This window comes from Polypterus senegalus, chromosome 16 (assembly GCF_016835505.1).
Source record: "Polypterus senegalus isolate Bchr_013 chromosome 16, ASM1683550v1, whole genome shotgun sequence".
NCBI classification, from domain to species: domain Eukaryota; kingdom Metazoa; phylum Chordata; class Cladistia; order Polypteriformes; family Polypteridae; genus Polypterus; species Polypterus senegalus.
The window spans coordinates 78,274,653-78,298,139 of record NC_053169.1 but is presented as its reverse complement, the minus strand read 5'-3'; the positions used below and the strand labels follow the sequence as shown (position 1 = coordinate 78,298,139).

Below are 23,487 nucleotides of genomic sequence, written 5' to 3'. Positions count from 1 at the left end.
TCACCACCATATAACAATTCTTGGAATTCAGCCACTCCTGATACTCTCACTAAGTGCATCCACCACAAGTACAAAGAGGAAAGGGATAAGAGCCAAGGCTTGATGCTAACCGACTTGGACATTAAAAATGTCTGTTTCTCCATATGCAGTTCTAACTGTTGTTACTGATCCACATATATCATTTCAACTGATCTTTTCAGCTTTTCCGGAACTTTCCTCTTCCTTAGACACCAAAGCATTGTATCTCTTGGGACACAAAGCCTTTTTTAAATCTAAAAGTGCATAATATTGCTTTTCATTTTCTGCTAACCTTCATCTCTGAAATTGACACATAATAAATGTATAGTTTTTCCAATTTAAGGGACCCATACTACATTTGTTTGAAAGAAATAAAGAATTCATGAACAAACGAATGAACTAACTAACTTACTTAATTACTTTATTTTTTCCTGAGGGAAAGTTGGCTTTTTACAGAAGCTCATTAAATAAGTAAATACACATACACTATTGTCTCAACACACAGTAGATTGACTAAAAAAGAAAGGAATCTTCTGTCTTGGTAGTCCCAGTCCCAGTGAGGCCTTATGCAGGCATGTTGCTATTGATACAATGGACCCCCGTAGACACACTTCTGCTGAATAATTTGTTGGCTGACAGTCCTCGGTGTTGGTGTGTCAGAGAGGGCATGTGCAGCATTGGTCATAATGGCACTCAGTTTTGTTTTAATTCTCACCTTTGCTATGACCTCCAGGGGGTCCAGAGTATGTCACATAACTGAGTCTTGTGGTATAGCGGGTCCACAGCTCACCGAGCAGGGGCCATTCGTTTTAAATAATCACCGCTCTCGCTGCGGCTTAGCGAGGAGTCGTTGGGCCACTGGGCGGTTCCACGGTGTGGGCGTTTCTCACCGAGTGCACAGGTGAGGAACTGCCCACATTCGTGATTGTCCTGTGGCTAATGCGGCAGCTGCTGTGGCCCTCGTCATTTTAAAAGCAGCGCGAGCCAGTTGTGAGGGGAGATCAAGATCAAGATCGAGGAAGGAGAGAGAAGGAAATGGAGGTTGGAAGCAGGAAGGAGAGAGAGGAGAAAGAGCGCGAGCAAATCGGTGCAGCAGGAAGAAGGCGAGCAAACGCTCGCAGGCAGCTGAAGGCCACCTGGGTGTTTGGCCAACACCTGGGAGAAGAGGTTGTGGTCACACCCGTAGACGTTTGTTTTACAGGGCGGGAGTGACCGGGAAGGTGCGGGACTCTCCACAGACGGTAGCGGGAGTCGGGACTTGGGAAGTAGTGTTCCCTGTGTGAGAGCCTTGGCCACAGTGGAATTCCCAAGTCACTGTCAGGGGGGAGCCGACCGGAGCCAAGGATCGGGAAGGCGACTGGCAGTGGTAGTAGCAGGTGTAAAGAAGGTCAGCTGCAGAGTGAGCGTCTCTCTTGTTGCAGGGCCCTGATGGGTGAAGCAGGAGAGACGCTAGTTTTAAACGAAGGCACCGGGTTTGTCATTTGTTTTAAGACTGCTTCCTTAGAAACATTTTACCTCATTTTATAGGAGTGTTTTTTTCTTATTGTTTTTACCTCCACATATTTTTATTGGATTATTTATTTATTTAATGAAGAACTTTGGCACTGCAATTTATTTATTTGAGCACTTTTGTTGGATTTTAAATAAAAGCACTGTTGCACTTTTTGCACCACCCCTTGCTCGAATTGTTTATTTGCCTTCACTGACTAGCTCACTCGGTTTCATTATCGACGGTGTTGGGTTCAAGTGCTCCTGTATAGCAATGGGAGTACGGAGCCAGAACCCACATCGTCACAAGTCTGCACTTTTAATTAGCGTGTTGATTCGGTGGGCCTCTCATGAAGTAATGTTACTAACTCAGCACAACACAGAGTAGAAAATCGCACAGGAAATCACAGAGTTACAGAAGATGTGAAGGATGTCACTACTTACATTAAAGGAATGCATTCAAATAAGAATAAATAGTCTCATCGGCCGTTTCTTATATTGTTCCTCTGTGTTATGTGACCAGTCCATTGATATGTCATTGATGTGGAACCCCAAGTACTTGTAGCAGTACACCACCTTTACATCCACTTCATGAATAGTGTACTGGGCGCAGAGGCTCTTTGGTGCAATGAAAGTCAATAACCAGTTGTTGGTTTTGGTGATGTTGCATTGCAGACAATTCTAACTGCACCAAGAAACAAAGTTCTTGTATCATTACAAGTCCTCTTAATGTTTCTAATACTTTCATTTTGGTATTTCTGTAGTAGCAGTGTGTTCACCATTATGGATGTAATGAGAAATTAAGCAAAATGACACCTTTGATTAGATAACTGAATAGATCACAATATGCAAGCTTTCAAGGCAGCTCAGGCCCCTTCTTGAGGCAAGCTGTAGTGATTAACACTTTCATAAAATGTTCTATTAACTTAACCCCATAATAGTTTTCACAATCTCTCTTGTTTTTAAACAAAGAAATTAAGTCACTCTTTCTCTAGTCATTCCAAAGTGCTTCCACCAGTTCCAGGACCTAGTCCTCTCCATCTTCCTCCAGTGCTTTCAGCATCATGTCAATACCCCTGATGGTTCAGGTGCTTTTGTTTCTTCTTTACACTTCTTATTTTCAAATTTTTGTATTTCCATCACTGGCCCTTCTAGTTTTCTAACAATTGTATGTCAAGTTGCTCCTGTTGTTCTCTGAATTTAATAGTTGCTCATAGTATTCCTTCCATCTGTTCTTAATAACTCTCATTTTAAAAGTACACATCCCCTTTCTAGATCTCGCTTTCTCATTTTCTTTTTTTGCTATCTTATACAGATATCTTTCCAGTTTCCAATTCCCCAAATAGATCGTCTTCTGCCCTTGCTCTTGCTATCGTCACTGCTCCTTTTGTCTTTCTGTTTGACTCACTGAGTGCATTTATATGCTCTTTAAAAACCTGGTTATTCACAGAAATCTGGTTTGCAAAATGCCATGTAAATCCTTATTCTGGTTCAAGAAACCTTGATATTGGTCTCTGAGAAACCTGGTTAAAAGAAGTCCATATCTCCACAAATAACCCAGTTACTTGGTCATGTGAGTTCTTTGTAGTGTGCACATGTCCATAGCACTCTGTTTGCTTGCTTAGCTTCACACATGCATTCAGTAGCTGTAGGTAGAAGCACCAAGAAGATCAACTTCCTGAGTCAAAATCTCAGACTATCGCAGTATTCGTTCTCCTTGTTGTAGTAACTTGTCTCAATATTTCAGAAACTGCTAAATTTATGTTGATGAGATGAACATAATCTTGGCAGCACAATCTAGGGTGCAGCAGGGTAACTCTCCCATCGGGTCCCACATCTTAATCCTTCAATTTCTACATCTTTTCCTAGGCTTGCTTCCTTTCATTGTCAAATCCATCACCAGAAGCCTGTGCTTTTTTAAGGCTTCCTTTGATATTACTTTAAAGTTCACAGCACACTTTCTGACAGATCTTCTCATCAGAATGTAATCTACCTGACTTTGAAGTCCACCGCTCCCATATGTTATCAGATGCTACTTCACATTCTGGAAACAATTGTTCAAGCACATCAGCCCAAAACTCACTGCCATTTCCAAAACATATTCTACCTCTTCATTTCTTTTTCCAGTTCCATATCCACCATATTTAACCCTCCTTACGTGATACTCTTTGCTCCCACTCTTGCAGTGATATTTCCCCCAAGGATAATCGATTCTCTTTGTCCTGTATCCCATTTGCTTTCAGGTTCCCTCTCTAAATACATCATTCTCTTCTTCTCAGCATCCCATTTGAGGTGCACAAGCTGATATTATCTTCACAATTTAATTTCCCAATAATAATCTTATGTTAACTAATCTACCGTTGACCCTCCTACCTTCACTCACCTTATCCCACACCATTAATATATTTTAAAACCATTCCCTATCTCACTAGATCATAATCCCTTTCATTTTGTTTCATGTGAGTACTTCTGTTCCTCTCTCTAAAACATCCACTATTTCTGTTACTCTACATTTCCCAACTTTAGTACTCTGATATTTCATTCATTTCATTAATCATAGTCCTATTCATCATGGTATGCCTAGTTCAGTTCTGACACCAATAAGGAGATCCCATGTCATGTATAGGGCTCACCAAAGCATTTCTAGCATTGTTATACTCATCTGGCAGAGCTTACAATTTGGCCTCAAATTTTATTTAGTTTAAGATCAATTCAATTTTTTTGTGCATAGTTCTCTTCATTGAGTGCAGATGCAGCATGCTATGTGACAAGTTCTCAGGTAAAACTCAAGTATAGATTTTACAAATTACTTAATTCAGAACTAGTACACATAAATACACAGATTTGCTTACACCCAAAGTAGAAACTGATTTACGTAAATTAAAAGCAACCATATCTGTCCAATAATTAATTGTTGAACCATGGCCAATGGAGGAAAGGAAAACAAAAACTCAAGTCAGCAACATCTCTAGGAGAAAATAAACCACTGGGGCTGTTCATTGTCAATTGTAAGAAAGAATATCAAAAGCAAAGTTAGACATAGTCGGAGTTCTGGAGATCTTGGCCAACTAGCTGCCCAAAACATCCAGGGTGTTGTATGATCTGAAGATTAAGTTGCCTCTAAGGAGAGATAAGTAATATTTACATGCAAGTAAGAATTTAACCTTTCTCTGTCCATGTGACAATAGTGACCCCATAAACCTACGTACAATACGCCAATCAGCCACAACAATAAAACCACTGACAGGTGAAGTTAAGCACATTGATTATTTTTTTTTGGGATGTGGGATGTATTAGGCAGCAAGTGTACAGTTAGTTTTTGAAAGTGTTGGATGCAGGAAAAATGGGAAAGTGTAAAGATCTGAGCGCCCTTGACAAGGGCCAAATTGTGATGGCTGGATGACTGGGTCAGTGGTTAATACCTACCAAAAGAGGTCCAAGGGAGTACAACATGTGGACCAGCACCAAAGGCTTATTGATGCTTTTAGCGAGCGAAGGTTAGCCCATTTGGTCCTATCCCACAGAAGAGCTACTGTAGCACAAATTGATGAAACACTTAATGCTGGCCATGAGAGAAAGGTGTCTGAGCACACAGTGCATCACAGCTTGCCATGTATGGGGCAGTGTAATCACAGTCCATTCAGTGTGCCCAAACTGACCACTGTCCACTACTGAAAGTGCCTACAATGGCCACATGAACATCAGAATTGGAAGACGCTGGCATAGTCTGGCGACTTTTAGATCATGTGGATGGCTGGATATGTTTGTGTCATTTACCTGGGCAAGAGTTGGCAGCAGGATGGACTATGGGAAGAAGGCACGTTGTCAGAAACTTTGTGATGCTCTGGGCAATGTTCTTCTGGGAAACAATGGGTCCTGGCATTCACGTAGCTGTTACCTTGACTCATATCACTTACCTAAATACTGATGCAGGCTATGTACACCATTTCATGGCAATGTTATTACATGATGGCAGTGGCCTCTTGCAACTGGATAATGTGCTCTGCCACGCTGCAAAAATTATTTAGGAAAGGACTGCAGAATGTAACAATGAGTTCAAGGTGTTGAACTTGGCCTTCAAATTCTCCAGATCTCAATCTGATCATGCATCTGTGGGAAGTACTGGAAAAACAAGTCAAAGTTCATGGAGGCCCCACCTCACAAATTAAAGGACGTAAAGAATCTTCTGCTAATGGTTTAGTGCCAGACACCAGAGGACACCTTCAGAGGTGTTGTGGAGTCCATGGCTCAATGTGTCAAAGCTGTTTTAGTGGCACAATAGTAGGCTGGTGGTTCTAATGTTGTGGCTACTTGGTATATGCGCTATCGACAGAATCAGGTACGGTAAATACACTCTTTGTGCTCATGGATGCAAACTTATACAGCACACACTATTCTTTTAAAATGTGTCTTTAAGCCACAAATTTACATTACAGTATCAGTTCTTACAAATACTTTTGGGCAGATCCTAAAATAATAAAATATACACATAGATCAATGCAAAACATATTAAGTTTTAACCCTGCGCCATGTCACTAACGACATGTTCGTTGGGTATCTTGGTTTTGATGGGACCACCTTATTGTGTGATAATCCTGCCATTCACCTGCTATTTATGAACTGTCACAAGAACGTAGGCAGGTATCCAGTAAGGCAGCTACTTATAGTACAACCGACTGAGCATTCAACATTTCACATCACCATGATTTCATTTACACATACTTTTCTTTTAATATTTAGTAGCAAGAGGGAAACAAGAACCAATCTATAAGTGTTTGTTTCCTTCTAAAGAGTGCCTTTCTAAGTGAGGATAACCAAAAGAGATGTTATGTTGTAAACAATACAATCAATAGTACCACAAATAGTGTGCTAAAACAGAGGCCTGCAGATACGTGGCAGCCATCCAGCCCGTGAGTCAGAGCTCCCAAAAGTCGGAGGGCAAATTGTGGAGAGGAGAAGAGATAACGTTCCAGTTTATTTTAGTTAACTAAACAGTAAATCCGTGAATGCTACCATTAATTGTTGTGAATTCCCAGCACCGTCACATTCAATACTCACAGAATAAGAGTTCTGGTAGGGTCACAACGCGATGTGTCACCTGGAGGTGACCCTAGTGAGGAGGGATGCGGGGAGCTAGCAGCTTTTTATTAAGAGAGAAGCTGAATGATAAGTTATCTGCGTAATTAGCTGAAGCCACAGAGAAAGGCCAGTGCTACAGCATGTTGAATATGCGCTGCGTGCTGTGTTGCTTTATCAAGTAAAAGGTGACTCAAGTGTTTAACATTACAAGGAAATATCAGTGCATCTGCAATAAATGAGAAAAAGGGAACTGAATGGATATTTATTATCTTGACAGCTCTGAAATGTAAGAAGTGAGGTGAACATCATTTTATTATATTTCTCTCCAAAGATGACATTCTGATTTGCTCTTTTCTGTGCATGGTCTGACAGATGTATCAATTTTGCGGAGCCAAACAACCCATCATGTACATCTGGGTGACATTCCAGACCCCAAGGGGCAATGAACCTTATTGTCTTTTTTTTTTAATATCTTCATCTTGGTTGGCATGATATGAAGCTCCTGTTGACCTGTTGATCTGTCAGCTCCCATTCACACTCCTGGAGCTTCCAGATAGATGTATGGAGTATTGGGGTGATATTTGTACCTTTTTGTCCTGTTTTTCTCTTCATTGCCTTTTCATTTCATTTGCTTATCAAGTTATGAATAATGGCATCTTTCTAAAGATCATGACATTTGAGACAAAACCAGACACAGTCATCTATGTAGAGTCTGCTGTATTTGGTCCATACTTCAAATGGAGGAGAGGTTTAAAGAAAAGCTTCATTCTGAAAACTGTTTAGGTGGGATGAACCCTCATCACACACACACACACACACGCACACGCACACGCACACGCACACACACACACCCACACACACACAAGCACATCGTGATTCAATTCATTGCCTTTAAGTCAGGCTCTTTATATTAAACAAATGGAGGTGTAGTTGTAACATTGGACCTTCTGAATCTTAACCTGGCTTAAAGAAGCTGCCTCAATAGTATTTGTTAGTGAATAAAATTGAATGGACAGAGAGCATGGCAGAACTTGGAAGAATCCAATTCCCTTTCTGATGTCAATGTTTCCTCCCTACCATTTACACATTTATTTTCTTATCTGCTAAATGAAGTAGAGTGTCTAGGGGAGCCAGAATCCATTCTGCCCTCAAAAGGACCAATAGAAGGTACCAATCCCTTGAAACTCCCTTCAGATGCCTGAGGACAACTCACATTTTTCTATCTGTTCTCACAAAGGTCTACAGGTGCACAGTAGAGTCCATCCTTACTAGCTGCATAACATCCTGGTATGGCATCTGCTCTGCTCCAGACCGTAAATCACTGCAGAGGTTGGTGAAGGTGGCACAGAATATTACTAGCATCCAATTGCCTTCTATTTAGGACATACTGTATACAACACTCGCCTGTCTAATTGGTCAGTTTGGCTTTGGTGACATGATCAAAAAAGATGTAAAGATGTATGAAGCACACAGAGACAGTGACTTTCAAAAACAGCAGGAATAAAATGAGACAGAAGGTGAAAAATAATGACAGAGTCTGAGATGCAAACTTTACAGAAATGTGCTTGAGAAAGGGAGCGCAGGTGAAGGTTTAAACACACATGAATATGGATGAAAGGTACTGAAGGTACATGCAGTGCAAGAAATAGCAAATATTTTTGAATTATTCTATTACCTGTCTCTCTCTCTCTCTATATATATATGCTATACAATATCTGCCAAATAATACAAAGAGTACATGTCACCCTTATTGGGGTTTTATAGGTTTGTAAGAATGTTGTCCAATTTTGATGAGCCTGTGTGAATTGCAGCCTCAGTTGCCTGTTCTTAGCTGACAGGAATGGCACCCGCTGTGGTCTCCTGCTGCTGTAGCCCATCTGCCTCAAGGTTTGACGTGTTGTGTTCAGAGATGCTCTTCTGCACACCTCGGTTCTAACGAGTGGTTATTTGAGTTACTATTGCCTTTCTATCAGCTCAAAATAGTTTGACTATTCTCATCTGATATCAACAAGGCATTTTCGCCCAGGGAAGTGCTGCTCACTGGATATTTTCCCTTTTCTAGACAATTTTCTTTAAACCCTGGAGATGGTTGTGCATGAAAATCCCAGTAGATCAGCAGTTCCTGAAATACTCAGACCAGTCTGTCTGGCACCAACAACCATTACAAGTTCAAAGTCACTTCAATCACCTTACTTCTTCATTCTGATGCTTGGTTTAAACTTCAACAGGTTGTCTTCACAATGTCTACAGGCCTAAATGCATTGAGTTGGTGCCGTGTGATTGGCTGATTAGATACAAAGGGAGGGATTATAAAATGATTAGATAGACAAGCAGCTGAACAGGTGTACCAAATAAAATGTGCAGTGAGTGTACGTATATAAATTGCATGCTATGTACAATCTATCTATCTATCTATCTATCTATCTATCTATCTATCTATCTATCTATCTATCTATCTATCTATCTATCTATCTATCTATCTATCTATCTATCTATCTATCTATTATTTATATTGTATTTTTGTTAAATGTTTTGAGTAGATATGCAAGTGATAATTTCGTAACAACAAACATGACTTGAGTAGTTCCACAAAAGTATCCCTCGATCAATTTACTGAAAGTATCCTTCCAGAGCAGATTCATGGTTAGCTGTACCCCGTCTTGGCAGCAGTGGGCACAAGGCAGAGCCCAGTCCTAAGGAGGGCATCAGTAACTCGCAGAGAACACACTCACATTGAGTCACGCCAGACCAATTTAGAGTCACCAATTAACTGCCTTTGAGGGACTAATGTCAGATCCCAAACCCATGTAAATGTGATGAGCGTTAATGTAGAACTGAGTCTCGTGGAAATCCTGCATGCCACTAGACTAGTGCTATAATAAATGCTCCCTGAATGCCCCCTTCAATTATTTGTAATTTGCAGGTTTTCATTTGAGCCTCTATTCGAATGCTCTTGAAAATAGCAGGACATTAATTGCACATTCTACTAATGCAGTAAGTACACTATACGTTACAGTGCGCATAATGAGCTGCATTTTCAAGTGAACCCTCTACTCTAATTGTCTGCTGCTCCATTCTAGCTGAGATGCTGGAGAGCTGATTGTAAGAGATGATTTACGCTTCTGCTGACATTTGTCATCTTTTTCTTTGTCACCACAGGCTACCACCGATTTGTATGGAAACTGCACCCTGCGCCACTCAGGGACTTCAGCTGCTGCTCCAGAAGCAGCCGGGGTGTTTGCCTTGGCCTTAGAAGCAAAGTAGGTATCTGCAAATAGCACAGAAAAAGTTGGCACCTGGTTCAAAAATATGTGTGATGATTGTAATTAAGGAGTGGAAAAGCAAACAAAGCTGTGAAAGGCATTTAAACTTGCGGGCTGTGGCTCAGTATTCTAATTGTCCACAGCCACCATTATTTGCTCAGTTTTAGTTTGCCCTCCATTATCTTCCGTGGTAGACATTTCATGTTGATGACAGCACCTCTGTTGTTTTCAGTTCCTGTGGGGCATGGTGTGGTGTCACTCTGTTACAATACCTGCCATCATATGCTTCACACCTGTTATTGGCTGTGCAACCACCTTCAGTGCGTGCTGCTTTAGAGCTGGAACTGGCTAACCACCTTGTCTCTCTCTCATATATATAAAAGACACGGTTCTCTTCTGGTTAGATGTGATGCTATGACTGAGACTTAACAGTAATTTTTTTTTTGAAATTTTATTAATTTTATTGCAATCATTCCATACAAATCAATCAATTTTTACAAAAAGTAGAATTGAGAACAAGTCGACCCCCACCCCTGAGAGAGAGCAAGGCCAACGGAGTAAACTTTAAGGCTTCTAAACAGACCTAAATTGATGAGTTTGATAAGCCAATAGGGATGAATGGAGAAGAAAAAGAAATGCAGAAATAATTGCTTCCTCTGTGCTTTAAGAGCTTATTTTAATATATTACTGATTAGATCCTGTCATGTTTTGAAAAAAATCTCTACAGATCCTCTAACTGAGTATTTGATTTTTTCCAATTTCAAATAGTATAAAACATCGGTTTCCCACTGACTTAAAAGAGGAGAGTTTGGATTCTTCCAGTTTAGCAGAATAAGTCTGCGTGCCAAAAGTGTAGTAAATGCATTCACAGTTTGTTTGTCCTTCTCCACTTTAAACCCATCTGGAAGAACACCAAACACAGCTGTTAATGGGTTAGGAGGGATTGTGACACCAAGGCTGTCTGAGAGGTAATTAAACATTTTTGTCCAGAATAATGTTAATTTGGTGCAGGCCCAGAACATGTGACCTGTTGAGGCTGGGACTTGGTTGCAGTGTTCGCAGGTTGGATCATGCCCTGGAAACATTTTGGAGAGTTTTAGGCGAGACAGATGTGCTCGATATATAATTCTGAGTTGAATAATTGTATGCTTTGCGCATATGGAGCTCGAGTGAATTCTCTGCATTGCTACTTTCCACTCCTTTTCTGATATATTAAGTGAGAGATCTTTTTCCCAGTGTCCTCTTGGATCTTTGAAAGGGAGGGATTGTAAAATGATTTTATATATTGTAGAGATGATGTCTAAGTCCTTGAAATAGAGCAATATTTTTTCCAGCATGGATGAGGGTGCAAGATGAGGAAAATCGGGAAGGTTCTGTTTAACAAAGTTCCTGATTTGAAGATAGTGAAAGAAATGTGTAGCTGGAATGTTAAATTTGGAATGTAATTGTTCATAGGATGCAAAGACGTTGTCTATATAAAGATCTATAAGCAAGTTAATCCCAATTTTTTTCCAGATATTAAAAACTGCATATGTTTGCGAAGGTTGAAAGAGGTGGTTCTCTTGCAGAGTTGCCACAGATAGAAGCTTCTCCATCTTAAAATGCATTCTACTTTGGTTCCATATAAGACTTAACAGTAATGAGTATTCATGTGTCAAAGAGGCAGCACAATGACATTAAAGCCACCTCTAGGGTGTTTGAAGGCCAGGGTATTCTCTTAAACTTTGGAGATTGAGACATTTGTTATTTGGATCTGTTGATGTACTCACCTAATCTCTGACTGATGTGACTTGCTGCTCATAATACTCTTGGCAGACATTTTTTAGGTTAATGGACATTAGTTCCTCTAACTCATGAAAGACTTTCTATTGGCTCACAGGTAATTATCTACGGTCTGCCACAAGATAGAGCTGGTCGTATGTATGTAATAACAGGTGTGGCCTATGGGGGTGCACTGGACCCCAAACCCTGCATTCAACCAAAGGTTATTTTTAGTTTCAAACAGTATCTTTGACAAGCTTCTTTTCCTTAGTGATACACCATTCTGTTCCATTACAGCCAATCCAATCCTTTTCACTTTCTCACGTATGAAGTATAGGGAAAGTATTGTAATCATCCAAAAATCTGACGTCGAGATTTTGACGAATCTTGATGTTTTAGACCTCCCTGAGTCTGATTTACTCTCTCGTAGGAAAGTATTATAATCGTCCAAAAATTCAGTTTCGAGATTTTGATGAATCTCGATGTTTTAAACCTCCCTGAGTCAGTTTTACTCTCTCTTAGGGAAAGTATTATAATCGTCCAAAAATTCAGTTTCGAGATTTTGATGAATCTCGATGTTTTAAACCTCCCTGAGTCTTTTTTACTGTCTTGTAGATAAGTATTGTAATCATCCAAAAATCTGACCTCGAGATTTTGACGAATCTCAGTGTTTTAGACCTCCCTGAGTCCGATTTACTCTCTCGTAGGGAAGTATTGTAATCATCCAAAAATTCAATTCCGAGATTTTGATGAATCTCAAAGTTTTAGACCTCCCTGAGTCCGAAAATACCATTTTTGGAATTATATTTGTGTGTCTGTCTGTGTGTGTGTATGTAAACACGATAACCTGAGTACGCTTTCACTTAGGTCAACCAAATTTTGCATACAAGTATTAGGTACAAAATGCAGATTTCTGAGCAACTTCTGCTAACCGGAAGTGATTCTTTTTTATTCATGCAGCTGCAGAGTCCAATTTATTCAACTTTACTTTTATAATACTTGTTCAATATATTATTCATTTGATTTGATTTGTTGTTGATGGTTCTTTAATGAACATAATATAAAAATATAATCATCGTCTTTCAGTTTACTCCTCAAATATCCATCCCCATATCTAAAGATAAGAGAAAGACTAGTGGAGATCACTCCCGATTTTTCTTTTCTCCTCCACTCTTCCCAGGCGGATGCTGTGCAACTCCTCTGCCGACGCCAACTTTCTGAGCCAAGTAAAGTGCTCTCTTTTAACTTCCAGTGCTTAACCTATAGTCTCCAGGAAACACTTCCATGTCAGGCATAACCACAATGGTCCTTGTACTGTGATTATCTGAGAGCCCCCAGGGCAGGCCCATGGAACCACAACTCTCATGCTTCCCTACAGCTATCCATAATGGAGCTTGCCAGACCGAATGCTGCCACCCAGAGTACAGGGGGACTCTCTGCCCATAGCAGACTGTCACCCATTGTGTTGTCCTTCCAAGTTCTCAAGTCTTTCCAGCTGTTAGAATGCCAGGACATAAGTAGCTACTAAAATGTTCTTCCACATCTGGGTCCTGGCATGGAAAGGAGATATTGTCACTCCCTTCCTGACTTTCCATTATCCATACAGGCTTCATCCCTCGCACAGACACGAAGGTGAAGGGTAGATCAAAATTCAAAGCAAGGTTCAAAACTATAAAGGAAGTGAAAGGTATAAGGTGTTCAGTAGTTAATCACAATCCAAAATCAAAGTAGAAATCTTAAGTACTAAAAATCATAGACTGAGAAATCACTTAGAAATATTAACTCCCCATATTTTTTGCGTTCTTCTCTGTAAACTCCGATACCCGGCAGTGAATTGGCAGTGAGGCATGAGTTGCGTCCCCTGAAATGGCAATGACATGCAGCATCTGCGGAAAAGCATTATTTGTCAGGGAAGCTGCAAAATATTTTCAGCCATCTTAAAGCTATTTCAAAACAAGATTAAATATGGTGTTTAAATTCCTTGAGTGTCAAAACCACATAATAGATGTATAACTTTATTCAAAAAAATGTAGGAAAAAAACTGCTGATCATAACAGCCTACCCTTCAATGTTTCTGCTCCTAAAAGATAAACCATTTATCACCAGTCCTTACAAAATAAAAGCACTGAAAGAAAAGCAGAATCAGCTATAAAAAGTACTTTGTTCTTATAAGAATGTGGGGTTGCTGTATGTGCTTTAATTAAAAATGACACTGTAACCTCAAAAAGGGACATTCTCAGTGTGTCCACCATTGTTGTGTGCAAAATTTTCCTCAAGAATTTTCTAAACACAGAGAAGAATTTTTTGTTCCTCAAATTTTGTCAGTTCAGGTCCCGAGGCATCAGCACACCAGAACACTTCCACCACCATGACCGACTGTTGATATGATGCTCTTACTGTGGAATGTTATGTTTGGTTTTACTTCAGTTTTAAGTAACCGATGTCAGTCAGTCAGCCATTACCCAACCTGCTATATCCTAACACAGGGTCACGGTGGTCTGCTGGAGCCAATCCCAGCCAGCACAGGGCACAAGGCAGGAACAAACCCTGGCAGGGTGCCAGCCCACTGCAGGGCACACACACCCACACACCAAGCAATCACACACTAGGGACAATTTAGGATCGCCAATGCATCTAACCTGTATGTCTTTGGACTGTGGGAGGAAACTGGAGCACCCGGAGGAAACCCACACAGACACTGAGAGAACATGCAAACTCCACACAGGGAGGACCCGGGAAGCGAACCCAGGTCTCCTTACTGCAAGGCAGCAGCTGTGCCACTGTGCCACCATGCCGCTCTAAGTAACTGATGTTACAGGCTAAATTTAAATGTGTTCTCCATCACTGTGTGTATGCTTACATGCATTTTCTTAACCTGTTTAGGCCATAACTGGCTCACAAAAGTAGTAAGAGTGTATCCTAACGGCACTGGACAAAAAGATGGATGGGACAGAAGTCCATAACATACACAGCCCCTCTACATCATTTTCCGCAGGGAAATGGTCTATCTATCTATTATATAGTGCCTCTCTAGCCACTGTAGAAAAACTCACATTGTTCCAGTGTGGTGTTGAGGTGTCACCCACTGCACTCGAGTCCTAATCCAGGTGGTTCGGTGTGTGATGGGTGCAGCAATGGGCCACCAACCTCTTCTCCTCTCAATTCATCTATCTATCTATCTATCTATCTATCTATCTATCTATCTATCTATCTATCTATCTATCTATCTATCTATCTATCTATTATATAGTGCCTTTCACCTATACTATATAGACAAAAGTATTGGAACAACTGACCATTACACCAATAGGGACTTTAATGACACTGCATTCAAATACATAGGCTTTAATATGGAGTTGTCCCCACTTTGCAGTTATAACAGCTTTCACTCTTCTTGGAAGGCTTTCCACAAGATTTTGGAGTGTTTCTATGGGGATTTGTGCCCTTACATTCTGTAGAGCGTTTATTAGGTCAGGCACTGATGTTGGATGAGAAGGCCTGGCTCGCAATCTCCATTCCAGTTCATCCCAAAGGGGTTTGATGGGGTTGAGGTCAGGGCTCTGTGCAAGCCAATCAAGTTCTTTCACACCAAACTCATCCAACCACGTCTTTATGGACCTTGCTTTGTGCACTAGGTCACAGCATGCTGGAATAGAAAAGGGCCTTCTCCAAACTGTTTCCACAAAGTTGGGCACAATGCAGTCGGGCAGGTAACGTTGTCCCGGCATCCATCAAACCCAGACACACCCATCTGACTGCCAAACAGAGAAGCATTGATTCATCAAACCATACAACACGTTTTCACTGCTCCACAGTCAAGTAGCGGTGTGCTTTACACCACTCTATCTGATGCTTGGCACTGGACTTGGTGATGTGAGTATTGCATGCAGCTACTCGGCCACGGAAAACCATTCCATGAAGCTCTCGCCACACAGCTAATGCCAGTAGAAGTTTGGAGCTCTTCAGCTATGGAATCAGCAGAGCGCTGGTGAGACTCTGAGACTTCATGTGGTCTTCCTCTTTGTAGATGAGTTGCTGATGTTCCTAAATGTTTCTACTTTCCAATAATACCACTTACAGTTGACTGTGGAGTGTCCAGCAGGGATGGAATTTCATGATGCGTCTTATTGCAAAGGTGGCATCCTATCACAGTACCATGCTTGAAGTCACTAAGCTCTTAAGAACAATCCATTTTGTTACATAAATGTTTGTAAATGGAGACCCGCATGGCTAGGTGCTTGATTTTATATACCTGTGGCAATGGGTTTGACTAAAACACCTGAATTTAATAATTAAGATGTGTGCTCCAATACTTTTGAACAAATAATCTATCTATCTATCTATCTATCTATCTATCTATCTATCTATCTATTATATGGTGTCTTTCATATCTATCTATCTATCTATCTATCTATCTATCTATCTATCTATCTATCTATCTATCTATCTATCTATTATATAGTGCCTTTCATATCTATCTATCTATCTATCTATCTATCTATCTATCTATCTATCTATCTATCTATCTATCTATTATATAGTGCCTTTCATATATCTATCTATCTATCTATCTATTTATCTATCTATCTATTATATAGTGCCTTTCATATCTATCTATCTATCTATCTATCTATCTATCTATCTATCTATCTATCTATCTATCTATCTATCTATCTATCTATCTATTATATAGTGCCTTTCATATCTATCTATCTATCTATCTAACATACTAAATACATTTACCACTTATTTAGCAATGTACAAACTCCACTCTGATTGTAGGTAGAGCATAAAGTGAGATAGGAACCATTGTGTGCAAAACAAAACAGAAAAACAGTAAGACCTATCAACACACTCCCTATCACTTATCTGTCTTTTGATGATAAGAATCATGTCAGTCTTCCACTCCTGTGGCCAAGGCAGCCCGAACCTACATGGCAAGGAACATACCTTGCAATAAGTGCCAGTCTGTTGCATGGCATGCACTCAGAGAAAGTTATTTTGCAGAAAATCACAAACAGCAGTAAAGCCACTTGTACAAGAAGTTCCTCAGACTTGAAAGCCGTGGTATGTTACACAGGAACTGGGACACGCTATCAGCGATGTAACCTGGGGTTCACTGAGTGTTTTGGGTCTTTCAGCATCAGGCACCTTCACCCAGGTTTCCCAGCCAGGGTTCATCAAACCCCAACTTGTGTCCCAGCAGCAACTGACCACGGCTCTGACCTCTTAATTCATTGACATCTGCCGACTCTCTCTCTGTGACTACAGTAGCTGATTTGATGGGTTTCCTCTTTGCCCCTTTCATGACACCCAGCAGCGTTGGGCCTTTGCACAATGAGCACCACGACCATTTGCGTGGTTGTTTCTGAGAAGATCGTGTCAGGGAGGAGAGTTATAAGCATTTAATTAAAAAAGAGATTGTAAGGCTGAAAGAAAACAATGGTCAAGATCTCCATGTCCTTATGCTGTCCCTGCTCGTTCCCCTGAACAGGTGCAGTGCTGTCATTATGAAATTCTGCCCTAATTAACATGCAGGTGCCTTTTGCTTTATTTAAACAGAACTTGTGCAAACGTTGTATAAAGTTGAGTTCTTCTTGGTCTACAATATCTGCTTGTTTTCATGTTTAATACTAAGAATGTTGCGTGTCTCTTTCTCACTTTTGTAACCTGTTTTTTTACTTTTCAGAAATTTGCAAAACAGATGGAAATATTTTACACAATTAGGTTCAATTTATATTTTATTCATTGCGCCCCTTGGCAGGGATGCTCTGAAGGAGAAATGTGATCTGTGAAGTCACAGGCTGGCAGCCATGCTTTCATTCCTTTTGATATTATTTCACTTCTAAAGAAATTGCTCGAGGTGTCTGTAAATTTTTAATGTGCTTCTGATGTCCTGCACACTTAGAGTATTAAAAGTTCTGAATGCTGCACAGCTGCTTGTTTGTCGCTCTCGTGCCGATGTGGATGTTATTTTTCCATTTCGTGTCTAATGTTTGAATTAAGCTGGACAGTTACTGCAGATCAGCACATCCTGAAGTGGCTTGGCACGAGGATTTTACATTTGTAGTTTGCTCAGCTCACTTTTGCAATACTTTCATCAATTTTCTTACTCTGTTATCCAGTTGTGTTGTACTGGGCCTTGCAAGGCAGCAATGCACCTTTTTGTGCCGCCATTTGGAAGCTGCCATGTATTTCTGCTGTTTTCATTTCACAGAGTTAACAGCAAATGCTCCATCTGATTCTTTGCGTAGCAGAGAGACGCCCAGTGCCTTCTATGGTGTTGTTCCTTAATGTACCCCTCTGCACCCCAGTTTCAAATTACAAATCAAACAATTCAGATGTTATTACAGTGCACATTACAGACTTTCATTTATGGTGATTTGCATACATTTCGGTCACACCGTACTTTTTCTACATTGTCCCCCCATTTCAGGGCACCATAATATTTGGACACAGCAATGGCAGGTCTATTAAAGCTGCTGTCATATTTAGTTCTTTGTCACATATCCCTCACATGCAATGACTGCTTAAAGTCTGCGATTCATAGACATCACCAGGTGCTGAGGATCTTCTCTGGTGATACTCTGCCAAGCCTCTAATGCAGCCATCTTCTGCTCCTGCTTGTTTTGGGGGCTTGTCTCCTTAAGTTTTCTCTTCAGCATAAGGAAGGCCTTCTCAATTGGATTTAAATTGAGTGACTGGCTGGGCCATTCAAAAACTTTCCATTTTTTTAGCTTTGAAAAACTCCTGTGTTGCCTCGGCAGCATGTTTGGCATCATTATCCTATTGTAGGATGAAGAGCTGCCCGATGAGTTTGGAGGCATTTACTGAAACTTCAGCAGCTCAGATGTTTCTACACACCTCAGAATTCATTGTGCCACGGCCGTCAGCAGTTCCATTATCTGTGAAGAAAAGTGTGTTAGGATCTGTGGCAGCCATACATGCCCAAGCCATAGCACCCCACCACCATGTTTAACAGATGAGGTGGTCTGTTTTGGATCTCGGGCAGTTCCTTTTTGTCTCCACACTTTGCTCTTGTCATCCCTCTGAATAGGTTCATCTTTGTCTTGTCTGTCCACAAGACCTTTCCCAGAATTTTGCAGGCTCTTTGAAGTTCTTTTTCACAAACTGTAATCTGGCCATCCTGTTTTTGTGGCTAACTAGTGGTCTGTGTCTTGCAGTGTGGCCTCTGAATTTAAGTTTTTGAAGTCTTCTGCAGATAGTCATCTCTGACACATCCACATTGGCCTCCTGAAGAGTGTTTCTGACCTGTTTGGAGGTCTGGGCCTACCAGTTCCTTTGTGATTACTGAGCTCAACAGTGTGTTCTATCTTCTTAATGATATTCCAGACAGTTGATTTAGGTCATCTTAAGGTTTTGCTGATGTCTCTAATTGTTTTATTCTTGTTTTAAAGCCTCATAATGGCGTCTTTTACTTTCATTGGCACAGCTCTTGTCTTCATGTTGAACAATGGCAACAATAGACTCCAAAGAGTAGAAGCAAGCCGAGTTATCTTATGAAGCAATGAAACCCACCTGAGGAATCTCAAACACCTGTGACACCAATTGTCCCAAACATTATGCTGCCCGGGAAACCATGCATAAAAAGTGTTGTCATTTCTACATGGCATGACTGAAATGTGTACAAATGTCCTTAAATGAAAGTCTGCAATGTGCACTTTAATCACGTCTGAATTGTTTGAATTGTAATTTTAAACTGTGGAACAGAGGGGGAAATCAATAGATAATGTGTCTTTGTCCCAAACATTCTGGAGGGCACTGTATATGTGAGATGTAGCTATGTTCTCACCTGGGCCCTGCTTGTCCTTTCCAGAGGCTTGCTTTCATGAGCTGTGCTACTGTTTGTGGAAACCCTCCAAGTTTGTTATCACTCATCAGTGCTCAGTTTTCAAGGCAAGTACAGAAGAGCCTTGGCAAACAAAACCACTGACCTTTAGTATTTACTGAACTGCCTTGCAGTACGTCCAGTGTGAAAGATTACAAGAGGCATCTGTGACATTTCAAGGAAAGCGCTTGAGATTAAAAACACAAAAACTCACAAAAATATAATATCAGAGATGTCACAGATTAGTAACTGAGTAAAGCATTCTACAAATTAAGGGTATACCTTCTTTATTTCTAAAGGAGGCTGGGACTCCACCATTAAGGGACAATAGCTGAAGAAAATGATAGCAAAAGTGTCTACTTTTCTATGCTTCATTTCTAAAGGGAATTAAAAAGTACAAAAATGTGTTGAAATGTATATTAATTTAAAGACGCTATATAGTGTATACCTTTGCAGGAAACACAACCCTGATTCTAAAAAAAGAAAGTGTGTGCCTAGTAGCTGCAGTTTTAATAGTAACAATATTTTCCATTATCAAATATTACCATATGGAAGCAGATAAATTGGGCCTAGTACAGCAGATTCTTAGATAGCTTGTTATATGAAAGGGTCAGCCATAACTTCATAGTGCATTGCATATATTTCTGTGGTTGTGGTTGTTGTTGTTGTTGTTTTCTTCTCTGTATCTGCTTTCTTTAATTTCTCAGCCCAAACCTAACCTGGCGTGACATGCAGCACCTCACGGTGTTAACCTCGAAGAGAAACCAGCTTCATGATGAAGTTCATAAATGGCGACGAAATGGTGTCGGCCTTGAGTTCAACCACTTGTTTGGATATGGCGTTCTAGATGCTGGCGGAATGGTGAAGATGGCCAAAGACTGGAGGACAGTGCCAGAGAGATTCCACTGTGTGGGAGGATCAGTCCAAGACACACAGTAAGTGACTATAAGCTATGGAAGATTACTTGTGGTAAAATTACCGTATATACTCATGTATAAGTCAGGTCTTAAAACCAAAAAAAAAATCAATCATAAAATCAGACCCTGGCTTATATGCCCGTTCAAAAATGAGACACTCCATTTTTTTTATTACATCTTCTTGCCTCCTCCAATCTCACATGAATTTCTCAGACGCATCGAATTTTGTTACAGCAGCGCAGTTACCAGTTTCTTTCGCCACTTCACTGACTTTTAATTAAAAACCAGCTTCATATTTTCTTTTGATCGAACACTCCATCGTAGATAAGGGATGCTCTTACGATAAAGGTGTATGAGGGTCTAAGATACAAAAAACACAAAACAGCGAAAACGTTGCTTTAGAATTGTTCGGGTATTACCGTGTGGTCACGTAGGCACAATACATAGAAAAAAGGCAGTGTGCTCTGTAGTCACTCTCTTCGGTGGGCGTTGGCATATCATAATCTCTTGGATCAATAGCGTGAGTTTTCCGCATTCGACTTATAAGACCGACATTATAAAATACCGGAAATTATACTGTAAAATCAAGTCCTGACTTATCCGCAGGAGAAGTTACCTGCGAGTATATACGGTAAACGCAATCCAACATGTTAACTACACTGAAATGCAATACAAATGTAAGTGGGATATTTAATTTTGCCACGGTTTCATTATGTCGTAATTAAAAACAGCTGATTGATTGTTTTTCACTATGGCATGAGATTTTCGTATCAGTTTAAAATGCAATTCAAAAGCGTATTGCATTTTAATTCATGTCCATAGATTGTGTGTCATAACTAAAAGAAAAGCAGACGTATTGCATTTCAGTGGTAGCTCTAAATTTCAATTTGAGACCACACTGTGATATTGCCAAAACTAAACGTAATCAAATGACCAATCAGCATCAAAAGGTGGGGCAAAAGGGCGTGAACAGTTGCGGAAAGAGGCGTTCCAATCTCTAGTGTGTTGTACTTGGAATGAAGTCAAATGGGAGTTGATAAGGCAGGGGATCCTCCGTCTTATTGAAGATGGCGGCTGTGTAATCTACTTCACAGTTTTCTTGTAGACTGAGTTCCAATTCACTTCCTCTTTTACTGGTTCCCTTGTTTGCAAGAAGTAGGCTGCATAAGTGCAATCCCCTAAGCACTGTAGCAGTCTGTAACATTGTCCAATGCTAGCTACACTCCAGGTACATGAGGGTCCTCACTACTGATATGTTCCCTGTGGAGAGTAGTCACATTGACCACTTAACTCAGAATAAGTTGATCTGCTTCTCTGGTCACGCTGCTGGCTCATTACCACTGTTGCAGATTTGAGTGAAACTCCTACAATGAGAAGGAGAGAAACACAATAAGAAAAAGACAGTGTTTTAATATTACTGTAGCTAATGGGATAATGAACAAGTAACATTTTTTGGTCAATGAACAAAGTTATCCAAAACCAGATAGCAATGTGTGAAAAAGAAATTGTCCTAACTGATCGGACACAGCCAGGATTCATCACAACATCCCTTCTCAATTTAAACCAGATTTATTCCGATGCTATTACCATAGTCAATACAATACAAAAATCCCCAAATCCAACAGGCATGTAATGCCAAATTCAAACTTAAATTCCTGAAGAGACCCCAAAAAACAGCTGCTGATATCTGTTTGTCTGTAATGGGCTACAAAGTCATTTCGAAGCCTCTGGGACTCCACTCAACCAGAATGAGAGGCACAATCCACAAACGGAAAACACTTAGAAAAGTAATTTATCTTCATAGAAGTGTCTGGCCTACTAAAATTACTTCAGGGGTGCTGCATAAAATCATCCAGGAAGTTGCAAAGGAACCCAAACAAAATTCAAAGAATTGTTTCCCTTTCCTCACCAAAGGTCAGTATTCCTAATCAGAAAGACACTGGATGATAATGAGCTTCATTGGAGAGGAACAAGGTAGAAACCACTTCTGACAAAGAAGAACATGATTGGTTGTCTCTCATCTGCCTGACTGTTCTTGGTATATTGCCAAGCGTTTGAGAGGATGTTTCATAGAGAAGTGAGACACAAGGGGAACTTTTTGGATAATGTGGGGAGGTCCCGCGTAAAGCAAACACTGCACTCCAAAGTAAAACCATCACAGGACCTGGGCAACTTTTTATAAACTGCTCAAAAAATTAAAGGAATTCTTTGAAGACACGTCAGATCTTAATGGGGAAAAAAATCCTGCTGGATATCTACTGTATACTTATATGGACTGGGTAATGTGTTCGGAATGAAAGGATGCCACATTGTTTGAGGAAGATGAAAATTATCAACCTGCAGAGGGCTGAATTCAAAGACACGTCAAAAATTAAAGTGAAAAACTGATGTGGCAGGCTAGTCCATTTTGTCAAAATTTAATTGCAACAACTCCAAATTGTGCTCAGTAGTTTGTATGGCCCCCACATGCTTATATGCTTGCTTCATTAGATGACGAATGGTGTCCTATGGGATTTCCTCCCAGATCTGGACCAGGACATCACTGAGCTCTTGGACAGTCTGAGGTGCAACCTGGTGGTGTCAGATGGACCGAAACAGAACATCCCAGAGGTGTTCTATTGGATTGAGATCAGGCGAGTGTGGGGGCCAATCAATGGTATCAATTCCTTCATCCTCCAGGAACTCCCTGCATACTCTTGCCACATGAGGCCGGGCATTGTCGTGCACCAGGAGGAACCCAGGACCCATTGCACCAGCGCAGGTTCTGACAATGGGTCCAAGGATTTCATCCCGATACCTAATAGCAGTCAAGGTACCATTGTCTAGCCTATAGAGGTCTGTACGTCCCTCCATGGATATGCCTCCCCACACCATCACTGACCCACCACCAAACCAGTCATGCCGAACGAGGTTACATGCAGCATAACATTCTCCACGGCTTCTCCAGACCCCTTCACGTCTGTCGCATGTGCTCAGGGTGAACCTGCTCTCATCTGTGAAAAGCACAGGGTGCCAGTGGTGGACCTATCACTTCTGGTATTCAATTGCAAATACCAATCCAGCTCCACGGTGCCGGGCAGTGAGCACAGGGCCCACTATAGGATGTCGGGCC

General features: G+C 40.7%; 1 protein-coding gene across 1 annotated transcript in view; it reads left to right on the top strand.

The window, feature by feature from the left end:
- Positions 1-23,487, top strand: part of pcsk2 (proprotein convertase subtilisin/kexin type 2) — a 159,586-nt gene that overhangs the window by 130,249 nt on the left and 5,850 nt on the right. The window contains exons 10-11 of the mRNA XM_039737954.1: positions 9,745-9,845; positions 20,166-20,393. Coding sequence (XP_039593888.1) covers positions 9,745-9,845; positions 20,166-20,393 — 329 coding nt within the window. The remainder of the gene's footprint in view (positions 1-9,744; positions 9,846-20,165; positions 20,394-23,487) is intronic.